At 37.9% G+C, this 13211-nt stretch overlaps 1 protein-coding gene across 2 annotated transcripts; it reads right to left on the reverse strand.

Annotated features, from left to right (window-relative positions):
- Nucleotides 1–4902: 4902 nt before the first annotated feature.
- Nucleotides 4903–10922, reverse strand: use1 (unconventional SNARE in the ER 1 homolog). Of its 2 annotated transcripts, none has more exons than XM_084415768.1 (8): nt 9014–10922; nt 8686–8735; nt 8395–8473; nt 8136–8288; nt 7301–7316; nt 7175–7205; nt 6925–7087; nt 4903–5831 (listed from the first exon to the last, which is right to left on the reverse strand). In XM_084415768.1, exons 1-8 carry the CDS (start codon nt 9113–9115, stop codon nt 5649–5651), a joined length of 777 nt encoding a protein of 258 aa, XP_084271894.1. In that variant the 5' UTR covers nt 9116–10922; the 3' UTR covers nt 4903–5648. The 2 variants fall into 2 exon arrangements, with proteins under 2 accessions (XP_084271894.1, XP_084271893.1); XM_084415767.1 differs by having other exon boundaries at nt 7301–7319.
- Between the last annotated feature and the right edge of the window lie 2289 nt (nt 10923–13211).

Below are 13211 nucleotides of genomic sequence, written 5' to 3' on the forward strand. Positions count from 1 at the left end.
AGCACTCAGGAACAGAACATCTTGTTTGCTTTAAAGCTGTGATTAATCTATCTGTTATACAAGAGCTCATATACTGACTGTTCTAACACCAGTAATCCAAAATGATTTCTGTGATCAGATTATTTCCGTCACCCTACATCAACCAGACACACACACACACCTGTCAGATGATGCGTGCATGTCATTTCCTGTGCTTTGCTGTCATTTTCTGTTCTCACAGCCAATGAGAACTTCTCATTACCATACTATTAAAAATCACATTTGTATTTGCATAATGTAAAAAATAATCCTCATTCATGATGCAGAAAACCTACAATTTATTATTCCAATTTTAAAGCATTTATAGATCATTATGCTAATTATGCTTTTGATGCTGTGAACCTCAAAATATTGTCAAGAGATTCACTTTGTTACGTATAATATTATGCGTGATAATTTGAAAAATGTATAAGTAGACTGAATTCTGAATATTTAACATAAAACACTAAATTCAAAGTTTAAGTTGCAGGAAAATTTTAATACGTTTAAATAAATAATTGTGAGACAGAAATATGTATAGATAAGTACAAATAAAAAGGAAAATATGCTATTGATGCACCCGGCCACACCGGTTTTGTTTGCATATGGACTTTTAAAAGCCATAACTTAACTAAAAGAAACACACAAGCAAATTAACAAACATTGATAGAGCAAATATTGATTTGCTGTTTCATACACCCCTTTGTCAATAACACAAGATTTCTGTCAGTGGGATATTGACATTATTAGAATAATGAATAGATCTGATGTCCACTAACATTTGTTAAGACACTCCTACAGTAAATTTGAACTCTTGCCACATCAAAATATGTGTACGTTGACTTGTACATGTAAAAGAGCAAGTTATCAAGTGAATCTATCTATCTATCTATGAGCCGACAAATGCTATTGTTGCTATCATGTTAATATAGACCAAAATCTCTGAGGAATGTTTCTAGCTCCTTATTGACTTGATGTCATGAAGAATTAAGGCAGTTCGTAAGGCAACTAGTAAGGTGTACCTACATAGTAAAAAGTGATCAGTTGACTAAACTTAAAAAAAGTGAGGAAACCCATTGCCTTAAAATTATTAAGTAAACACAACTTAATTTTTCCAATTATGCATGAAGTTTATTTAAAGTGGCCGGTGGTGAGTGTATCTAAAATGACACATAACCATAAACAGAATAGCTGCAAGATACAACTGGATAAGATGAGTGACTTGGCCAGTACAGTTTCAGAACAGAAGAGGTTATTTACCACAACACCAAGGAGGAAAGAACGAGAAACCAGGTAACCAAACAGCTTCCTGAACAACTTCCTCTGTGTTGCTCACCATTAGTGTTTACAGGAGGGCAGATCCCCCATACCACCCATCCTGGAGGACCAACGGCGTAATTATAGCGACTCCTTCTGCGAGGATCAAAGCAGAAGAGCGTTCCCACACTGCACTTCCTGCTGGGACATGTTGCAACAACTTTGTTTTAAACAAGCCCTCCGCCCCCCGCACACCACAGAACTGTCTTTGCTTATTCACCGACTTCAAAACTTAACATAAACCCGACATGAAAACGTCTTGCCTCAGTGAATGACTCATAAACAATCCAAAAATCATGGAAAGTTGTGAAATATGCACGCAAACCAGTCCGTAACCTTTCGTGGGACAAGTTTGACCTTGATGTTTCAATTGTTAACGTTGCACAAAACATTTGACGTCAGAATCGACCTTGGGAGTATACCACATGCTGGATAAAAACATCGGCTTTGGCAGCGCCAAGCGCGTTTTTACAATCGTGACCAAAAATGACACGATTTAATCAGGTTTTTTTCTAGTATTAATCAAGTAAAAGCTGTTCCATGTTACGGTTAAAGATCTACTGAGAAGGCGGGTTATTGTGTCTTAATCTCAGTGAATTTGAGCGGTTTCCAGGAACTCTGCAGCACCTGCTGGGTTCCCAGGGGGTTGAGCGGAGGCCCGCAGCCCGGCGGAGGTGTCGCTTCAATCCCTTCGCCTCAGCTAACCCGCGGCCTGGATCAGAGCTTTTCCCTGTCAGGAACCGCGAAATTAAAGCTCACAGCTACTTTATCTGCTCGCTTTACTTCAAAGGTAGATCAACCTGGTTTTGGAAAAATTAGGCCTTTGGGTCCACAGGAGTCTTGTGTCAAAGTAACAATGATTTATGATGCATTAGGGGACTGCTAAGCTAACAACGACAGGGGTCACGAAGAACATTATTCCAAAGTACATAAATTTCCGTGTACATCAGCGTTTTTTCCGAACATAAAATAGTTTTTAAAAGACGTAATACTACCTGATGAAATGCAGATGTGTTGTTCCTATATAGGCTAGCAAAAGAAAAGTTGTTATGACTGAGGCAAATTGTCACACTTTTTTTACTCAAGTGAATTCTTCTCAGGTTAGGTTTATTGAACACCAGCTGTCTGTGTCACAAATCTTACAGTTTTGACTACAAAAAAGCAATTTCTCCCATCAGTGTTCAGGGGGGAAAAGATAGGCCTACAGGTCATTCATTAGCTAAGACATGTTGCCACAATGCAATTCAACAAAGTTAAAGGCAGGGTAGGCGATTTCTTCCAGAAACATTTGTTGTTATGCTAGTTGAAAATCCTTTCACATCCTAATAGCAATCAATAAGTTTAACTGGTCTCGTATACATAATGTCTGTGGAAGGCGTAGGACCATAAAATGTTCGTCCAATCATTGCAATCGGACCGAATGCAATGATTGGACGAACATTTTATGGCCCTACCCGCCTGTCAATGCATTTCCATACCTCCGCGCAGACGTCACACGTCATCAGCACGTCTCATGTAATGAAGAGTTAGACAGATGTCAGTCACTGAGCACCGCAAACGAAACAGCAGTCACCTTTTATAGTTCCTCCTGAACCAAAACAAGCAACAGTCAGGTGGTACAGCTCTAAGTTGTTTATGTTCATTATTAATGTTATGTGCTTTGAGACATGAGGAGGTTTAACGCCGTCTCTGGAGACGCTTTTGTTTGCTCCCCACTGTGCGCGTTCATGTGTTTTGAAGGAGACGTGTCTTTGGAGACGCTCTGAAGGGAGGACGGGATCTTATGCTTTCAAAGCTAGCTCGCTATTGCTAGCCTCTCCGAAAATAGCCTACCCTACCTTTAATGTATAAAAAAGGAAAAATGTAAAATGTGACACATACACTCACCTAAAGGATTATTAGGAACACCTGTTCACTTTCTCATTAATGCAATTATCTAATCAACCAATCACATGGCAGTTGCTTCAATGCATTTAGGGGTGTGGTCCTGGTCAAGACAATCTCCTGAACTCCAAACTGAATGTCAGAATGGGAAAGAAAGGTGATTTAAGCAATTTTGAGCGTGACATGGTTGTTGGTGCCAGACGGGCCGGTCTGAGTATTTCACAATCTGCTCAGTTACTGGGATTTTCACGCACAACCATTTCTAGGGTTCACAAAGAATGGTGTGAAAAGGGAAAAACATCCAGTATGCGGCAGTCCTGTGGGCGAAAATGCCTTGTTGATGCTAGAGGTCAGAGGAGAATGGGCCGACTGAGTCAAGCTGATAGAAGAGCAACTTTGACTGAAATAACCACTCGTTACAACCGAGGTATGCAGCAAAGCATTTGTGAAGCCACAACACGCACAACCTTGAGGCGGATGGGCTACAACAGCAGAAGACCCCACCGGGTACCACTCATCTCCACTACAAATAGGAAAAAGAGGCTACAATTTGCACGAGCTCACCAAAATTGGACAGTTGAAGACTGGAAAAATGTTGCCTGGTCTGATGAGTCTCGATTTCTGTTGAGACATTCAGATGGTAGAGTCAGAATTTGGCGTAAACCAGTGGTTCTCAATTCCAGTCCTCGGGACCCCTTGCTCTGCACATTTTGTATGTCTCTCTTATCTGACACACTCCGTTCAGTTCATGGAGTCTCTCCTAATGAGCTGATGATCTGATTCAGGTGTGTTCAAATAAGGGAGACATACAAAATGTGCAGAGCAGCAGGTCCCGAGGACTGGAATTGAGAACCACTGGCGTAAACAGAATGAGAACATGGATCCATCATGCCTTGTTACCACTGTGCAGGCTGGTGGTGGTGGTGTAATGGTGTGGGGGATGTTTTCTTAGTGCCAATTGGGCATCGTTTAAATGCCACAGCCTACCTGAGCATTGTTTCTGACCATGTCCATCCCTTTATGACCACCATGTACCCATCCTCTGATGGCTACTTCCAGCAGGATAATGCACCATGTCACAAAGCTCGAATCATTTCAAATTGGTTTCTTGAACATGACAATGAGTTCACTGTACTAAAATGGCCCCCACAGTCACCAGATCTCAACCCAATAGAGCATCTTTGGGATGTGGTGGAACGGGAGCTTCGTGCCCTGGATGTGCATCCCACAAATCTCCATCAACTGCAAGATGCTATCCTATCAATATGGGCCAACATTTCTAAAGAATGCTTTCAGCACCTTGTTGAATCAATGCCACGTAGAATTAAGGCAGTTCTGAAGGCGAAAGGGGGTCAAACACAGTATTAGTATGGTGTTCCTAATAATCCTTTAGGTGAGTGTATTTAGGCCTAAAAATAATTAATTATGAGAAATATAAACTTCCAAAAGGCAAAGCGGTTTTCTATCGGTGGTCAATGCGACAATTTGACATGACTTAATGTGTGGGAAAACATTTCACCCTCGGGTGAAATTCCAGATCACATGGGTTTCCGATTGAAATGACTTGATTTCACCAGGCAAAAATTCGCCGTACAACGGTAGATCTGACAGCACCTTATAGCCACAATGTAGGTCTACTTGTGAAAAAAAAATTAAAACATAGAATTAGACACCAAGCATAGGAGGACTGCAAATTGTTTTATTAAAATAATATGCTGTTTTTTCCTCACAGATGAAGAATCAATTAAAGGAGCGAACAAAAGCACAAGGACATAAAAACAAATCAATAACCGTCCGTTTCAGATGAACATTAATAGATCCATTAAAAGAGCTGCACAGTTGAACAAACACGTCTATCGGAGCAATACTTAACACTCCGTGTGCTATATAGGGAACAAGCACAAATAGATCTTTAGCAGCTAAATATGGAGCATGTACACTCTGGGTGGAGAAGACAGTATCCATCTGTGCTTCCGACTAGCAAAAATACTTCCTGCATGCTTGCCAGAACACTTCCTGATTGACACGGCAAGCCTGGACAAGTCGACTGGACCTTAAAACAGCTCGGTTCGTATTTAGCGTTCAAAACGTGATCATATTTGACCATATCTGTATATTAAACAGAACCTTTATGTTGGGAATGGCAACAATTCAGGGAAAACTTTGTAAGCAGCTAAAATGCGTGTCTCAAAATTAGTATAAGAGCTTTATCGTCAGATTACATGTTTTTGATGGTAATCTAGAATTAGCTGCGTCACAGGGATTCAACTCGAATTCTTCATGACATGCATGCAGGTAATGTAGATTTTCACGGGAATGACATCGAGAGATTGAGGCTTTCAGTCAACTCTACGACCATTGGCTAGTGTCTACACGTAAACCTGCTGTTATTGATAAATTAAATCTAGCACATCGAATGATGACGAACATCATCTGAGTCTCGGGAACAGTCTTATGAACAGGATCATGCTGATAAACGTGAAGGAGACCAAGATCAGCATCAGCCACAGGAACCAGTTGACGGATTTCTTGGCGTGCTGTTCCAGGCGATCCGACTCGGTCTTCAGCTTCTCGAAGTTCATGTCGGCCTGACGCATGGATTGAGTGAGGGTCTAAAAAGGAGGAGGAGGAGGAGGAGGAGAACATTTTACAGTATGTTCAATGCTATAGGACAGGTATAGGCAACTCCGGTCCTGGAGGGCCACTGTCCTGCAGAGTTTAGCTCCAACCCTAATTAAACACACCTGAACAAGGCAATCAACGTTTTCAGGATTACTAGATAGATACAGGCAGATGAGTTTTTAATCAGGGCTGAAGCTAAACTCTGCAGGACAGTGGCCCTCCAGGACTGTAGTTGCCTATCCCTGCTATAGGAGATTCAACTTTTAGGCTATTTTAAGAATGGCAAGGGTTAGTTCACCCAGAAGGGAAAATTCTGTCACATTTACTCACCCTCAAGTTATTCCAAACCTGTATGAGTTTTTATTTTATTTTGTTGAACACAAAAGAAGATATTTTGAAGAATGTTGGTAACCAGACAGTTGATGGACACAATTCCAAGTTTTTTTTTTTTTCTACTATAGAAGTCAATGGCTACCAACATTCTTCAAAATATCTTCTTTTGTGTTCAACAGGAGAAAGAAACTCTTACAGGTTTGGAACAACTTGAGGGTGAATAAATTACAGAATTTACATTTTTGGGTGAACTATCCCTTTAAAATCCTCAATAGTGAGTGTAAAACTACACTAATATGCTGCTGCCCTCTAGTGGTCACACAACAAATATTCCACGAAAGACCTCTTGAAGCTGCTGCTTTACATTTTATACATGGCCTTTATTATGGTGACTTTCTTTAAAACAATGAATGGCATATAAAAAATAATAAGCTTGAATATGTTGATTAAAAAAATAAAAAAAATAATCCGGAATTGAAAAACATGAATCTGGAGATATGGAGACACTTTTCTCTCTGTCTCTCTCTCTGTCTCTGTGTCTCTCTCTCTCTCTCTCTCTGTCTCTCTCTCTCTCTATATATATATATAAATACATACACTTATTTTTCTATACATAAATTGACACAAACAAAAAAATATATATATTGTACTACCACCAATAATATACTTCTATTATTGAATCATGCTTTTTTCTTCCATTCTTTTGAGCTGGTAATACTTAATTTAAGGGAGATAAGAAAACCGTGAGACCTGGTTGTCCTGCTTTATGATGTTCTGAGCCGCGAGCGAGTTGTTCTTCAGGTTGCGAGCGAGGTTCAGCATGTCATCGGCCAGTTTCTCCTGGAGACTGTTATGATGCTGTAGGATAGCGTCCAGCTCTGTCGCCGACTGTCGCTCGTCTACAGGAAAACTCCTGAGAAATGAGGAGAAATTAACCCAATGCCGTAGATACCGACGACATCCACGCGTTCAATAGAAGATCAATGACAGCATAACCTACTTTCTGTGCCTGAGATCCGTCTCCAGTGAACCTAACCATGAAGAACAAAGAAAAATGCATAATCAATATCTGTAATTTACTTTCTTCAAATTTAACATTTAAATTAAAATACAAAACACAGCTTACCGGAATTTGACACACCCTGCTAAGAAGAGGAAAGAGAAGAGTCAGTAAAAATATACATTTTTACACTGTAAAAAAGTGCAAAAGAAAACGTTTATTTTCTTATTCAGTATTTTTGTCTCAAGTAAATTCCTAGGATATAATATTGTGAAGACAAGGGTTATTACTGTTAACAAACTATTTTAAAAATCATTACTACTTATAAAATAAACATTAAATGAAAGAGAATATAGAACAATTAGTTTAACTTAAGGTACTAAAATAAATAAAAATAAAATAAAAGTTAATCATAATGGTAATTCATTTTATACTAAATTAACAGTTAAGACTTGTTTTTTGACAATATTGTTGCCTGTTTTATGCAAGTGCCGTCAGATTGATTAATCGGAATTAATCATATCTAACATAAAAGTTTGTAAATGTGTGTATATTTATTATATATTATATATATATTTTTTTTATATATATATATATTTTTTTTTATGTATACACACACACACACACACATATATATATATATATATATATATATATATACATACATACAGACATTTATATATATATATACACACACACACACACATACATATTTACAAATGTTAGATGTGATTAATTACGATTAATCAATTTGACAGCACTAGCATAACTATGATATAATTTAGAAATAGACTTTTTTTTTTTGTTGTAAAGTTCTTGTTTGAAGGATGTTTTGGTAGTTTTTGGCTTTATGAAAGAAAAATGTATTGTTACAAATTGTTTAATATCATATAACCAAAAAAAAAAAACTCCATGAATATATAAAAAGTACATTTGTAGTGTAAAGAGGTAAGAGTCATACGGTGCTCATTAGTTCCTTCCTCATTTCTTCAGCACATCTCGCTTTACTCTGTATGTGCACCGTCTTACTGGCCGGCGTTCTCTCGCTGGATATCGTAGGCGTCCGTCCAGGAGCCAGAAACTGATTCGCTAAAGACTTCTCTGCTGGAGATGGCTAAAAGCAAACAAAACATTTCTTTACTGTACTATGATGATTAGCATGATGCATTTTCTGCCTATTGTCATTGATCACGCAGTGAACAAATAATATAATGACTGACCAGTTTGTCTGCCTCTAAGAGACCCTTCAGGAAGTCCACCTTGCGGTTGTAGTCCGTCAGTATTTCCGGTGTTGGTTTGCTGGGAGAATCAGAAATAAATATGAGTCATATTTATGTTTGTAGTACTTTATATATCACAGTCTGAGATGTTTCACAAATATAGGAGAACAACTACTAGCTGTCTATTTTTTTATCTCAACATCACCTCATGTACACATTGACATAAACATTTTCACACAATAAATGTTGAAATGGTGACACATTATTGCCTGTAATGTTATATAAATATACCTTGAACTCTTTTTAAGGGCTACAAGCATCTCCTCCAGAGCACCAACATACTTGAAAAGACAAAAAAAAATAAAAAATACACTGTTAAATATGATTTTTCTTCTAAAAATGCTGTAAATATTGCATTGAGATAATAAGAAATGAACTATTTCTAGCGTATGTTCCATTAATACGAATGCTTGTACTGTTTATGACACGTAATTCATATATAAATGAGGTTGGTATTATTGCTTTGCTGTTTTCATGCAGAAAATTCTCTAGTGTAAAACAAAAACATTTACTTCAAACGCAGATAATTAAACGTAAATGTAATGTTGTTAAGAATTACCTTCTCTAGTCTCCATTCTGTCTCGCCTCTTTTCTCTGAAGCCAGAGATTCACAGCGCGATAATAACCTGATGAAATTGATCTCTAGTCTGGACGTGGCCATATTTAACACTCAAAGCGGAAGTCGCGCGAGTTTTACATACAAGACGGAACCGAGCGACAAATGAAGAGTCCTTCTAGGTGACGCAGGAAAGCTTGGTAAGAACTCAAATACGTTAGTATCCAGAGCGCGGGTAGTAATTTACGGCAAATAAATTAATATCTTAAGTCCCTTAATGCAATATCTATTGCAAATGTCAACAGTAAGAAAACAACAAGTATAAAAATGAACTTGCATCATTTCAGTGAGCCATGTGGTTTATTTTATATTTTCTAAAGATCAACTGAAGCTGTAGGGGTTAAGTCTGACGTCAAGCGTCAACGCATCTTCAGATTACGTGGAAAAAATCCGTTACGTGCCTGAATATAAAAGTACACCGTCAGTTTTGTAAACTTTATTATTCCGAATGACATTATTATGCCTCCTTTCTATAAGGCTTTCTGTAAACGAACTTGCTCTGTTTATGAAGTAACTTATAGACTGAGGCTGTGAAAAATGTAAAGGTAGGCTATCCTACATCTATTGTAAAATGTTATGATATTTAACAACTTGTGAATGTTTTTTTCTTCTTTTTTTTATTTTACTGGAGTTACATACTTTGGTGCCTCTTTTTATGTAATGCTAGTTCCATAATAAAAAAAAAAAAAAACTCCCTCCGATCCTAAAAGCAAACAACAAACTGTAGCCTACTAATATAGTACACTATCAGGTGTCTGAAAGCTGTGGAAAAAGTTGATCAAGAACTTACATTTACACACAAACTGACCACCAACTGCAAAATTCAAATGGGTTTTTACAATTTCTTTTTTTAGCTCAACTGTCATGGGCTCCCTGCATCCGAAAGCTTTGGCAACTGAATTGCCTCCCCGCCCTAAATCTGAAAATAATGGTCTCATAAATTTTGTTTTTAGGATGGACCAGCCAATGCACATGCAGTCATAAAAGCACGCATCTCAGAACACAGACTGTTTTTTGCAAGCGGAGCTTCTAACAGCTTACGCAGTGGTGCAAAAAGAGTTCACAGAGTTCATAAGCAGCATGTATGGCCATAGCAAGGCCTTCAGAAAGTTTAGAAAATGCCTCCGTGGCCACGATAGGAGGAGCTGCAGGGGACGCCGCCTCCTCGAGCAAAATGCAGAGGTGTGTGTGGCCCAAACACATCAAAAGCTAAAAGTTCTTGAATTTTTCAGTGCATGTCTGTGTGAGTGCAAGCTGTTGTAGCTCCGCCCTCTGCGCCGGGAGCAGCAGCTCATTTGCATTTAAAGGGACCGACACAAAAACGGTGCGTTGTTTTTTTTTTAAAGTCAACTAGCCACTTGCTTGATTTGCATGATACAAATATGTCTGATTAATAAGAATATAACGAGTTTACTTCTGTTAAATGATTCATTCTTGTTACTTGTAACTAAATTAAGAAATAATTAAATGAATTAGATCAGCACTTGTTGATTCAACGAGACTGAAGCGCTTCATATCAACAATTCTCTCTGGTGAGTCACTGCGCATGCTCAGCACTACGGCGGGAAGTTTGGGCACACGCGAGTCCAGAGACGGCTATAAGTGGAGTTTTGTGAGCGGTCTAATTGTTCTGCATCCTTGATAGTGATGGTAAGTACTTGATATGTACCTGTTTGTAATTAATACTGTGGGATTATAGATTAAAAATAAATTATTAGACACTGTGGCGATGTTTCTGCAGGTTTATTTTCCCATACTTGAAGCATAGGCTATGTTGGGTTCAATCATGTGTCTTCGTCGATACGAGTTTCACCTTAACGTTAATATATGCGCTACAATTTGGTGCATTTCTGTCACAATTCAATGTTAGCTACGCGCCTAACTATTTACTACATAACCCACGTTAAACCTGAACTCTACCTCAACCATGGGAGGGTAAAACAGGAGATAAAGTGAATGCAGAGTCGAACACACCATGCACTCGTTTTTTTTTTCTGTTTGTAAGTTAGTGTGACGTTAGCTGGTTTATGCCTAATGTGGCATTTTTACGACATACCCGGGGTATATTTACGTAATCTATCGGTTACATCAGAAACAACAGAAGTTAATGTTGAATGATCAATGTGCACTTCTCATCTCTCCTTTCATGTTAACGTTTAGAGCTTTATTTATTTCTCTTTTGAGATTTTGCTGAGAGTGTGCCAACGGAGGGACTGTTGTTGTTATTATCTAAATTAACTAATATTGGCCTGGCCCTTCATGTGTATATCAGAAAAAATATTACTTTAAACGTTCTGTAACTAGACATTTCTGTCTTTTCAAACATAGTTCCAAAATGCCACATGCTACCCAGTTTATTGAATACAGTATGCAAAAATTGTCAAGTACAATCTATGATGCAGTCGACCATACATTTGAAATGTCCTAACAAAAGGAATAGTTTATAATTAAAGTCATGATGGAATAGGTTTGCATGGTTTTATTCAGGGAATATGGTTATTAATATAAGTAAAACACTTGATATTTAGTAACAACAGCCAGTAGTGGTATTTTCTTTGGCCCAATTTTTAAAGTCAGTCTTTGAAATTAGGAGAATACTGCTTGTGTTTTTCTGTTTTCTGGCCTTAGCATACACATTAGGGTAAATAAGTTGCAGTTTTGCAGATTAACTTTTAGACAGTTTTTTTTTTTCACAGTGAAAATGTTCCTTTTCTTCATACAAAAAAGAAATGCATCACAATATAAAGCTGGCGGCTGGCCCCTTGCTCATCTGGTGTGAACCTCACCTTTTTTACATGGTAAGTAGTTTTTCTTAACACTCACATACAGTAATGTACAACTAACTATCCTTGATTACTGAACTTTCCTTTTCTTTCTCTTTCAGGGACATGTATGTGGCAGTGTGTTGCAAAGGAGAGTTGTAGGTACAAGTTACTTAAGCATTATAAACTATACCATTGTTTTGTAAGCGGCAATCATTATGTTTGTGTATATTTAAATTTAAGTTTGAGTTAATCTTGTCCCCACCCCACAGGATGACACTGCATACCCGAAGAGCCTGTGTCATCAAGTCTCTGTGCACCTACTTGAAAGAAGACCCTGAAAAACTAGTGAAGGCATATATGGTGAGTTGATGAGAAAATACAGCTTCAAAAGGTCATTGAATCTGTACTTGGGCCGTGTTTTTCCCTATTTGTGACTAAACATGTGACATAAGAGAACACATAACTTTGTCAAATAACTGAGCTGGACAAATTGTTAATTTATAGGAAACTGAGGGTACACCATGACAAAGTTCTTATGTGAATTGGTTGATGCACTAAGTCAAAATTTTTTTTTCTAATTCATATCGGTTGAGCTCTCTTGGGGCTTAATTTACATAAAAAAGAAAAAAAGGTCTGAATGGAACCCATTTAGGCTACCCATGAGCATTAATACATAGAGGCAGGAAGAAGTATAGAAACCAGCCTTTATTAATTATTATTGCAGAGATGGGGTTTGGGGCTGGGTCCGTGGGACTGTTTCTGGGGATTTACTTTTTATTTTACTTACCTTTTGTCTTCTGCATTCTCCTTATTGTCTCCTGTTCTTGCCTCAGATTCGTCCCCCAGAAACAGTCCCACGGACCCATCCCCAAACCCCATCTCTGCAATAATAATTAATAAAGGCTGGTTTAAAGTACTTCTTCCTGCCTCTATGTATTAATGCTCATGGGTAGCCTAAATGGGTTCCATTCAGACCTTAATATAAAGTATTTTACTGTTATTTGTCAACAAGATTCAACAAGACATTTTCACCTGGCTATACCCAATGTTTAGACCTGTTGTGGTATTTATGCAAATTAGCACATCTGTAATTAGATTATGCACCGTTTGTCCATGTTAACAAACAATAAAAAAAAAACTTGTAATACATTTTTTGTTTGTCTTGATATAAGTAATCAACTCAGTAATTTTCATGGTGATATCTAAAGGTTAATTTTTTTACCCTATTCACGTGAGAAAAATAATGAATAGGCGTATGAATAGGATATATTTGGGTCTTTTTCGGAACTTTCCCCTAATGGGATTCTTCGGGGCTTTTTTTTCCTTACTCAGGACATATGGAGGATACAAAATCAGTTGAGTTTGATTCTGTTGCA

The sequence above is a fragment of the Rutilus rutilus genome (assembly GCF_951802725.1).
Source record: "Rutilus rutilus genome assembly, chromosome: 8".
Taxonomy (NCBI): domain Eukaryota; kingdom Metazoa; phylum Chordata; class Actinopteri; order Cypriniformes; family Leuciscidae; genus Rutilus; species Rutilus rutilus.

Bases quoted from the DNA above. Each gene is read 5' to 3' on its own strand.
- use1 (XM_084415767.1), bottom strand. From the start codon at position 9,115: ATGGCCACGTCCAGACTAGAGATCAATTTCATCAGGTTATTATCGCGC. The intron at 8,474-8,685 runs GTATATTTATAT...TGATTCTCCCAG, and splicing joins GCCCTTAAAAAGAGTTCAAG to CAAACCAACACCGGAAATAC. The intron at 8,289-8,394 runs GTCAGTCATTAT...GTTTGCTTTTAG, and splicing joins TCTTAGAGGCAGACAAACTG to CCATCTCCAGCAGAGAAGTC.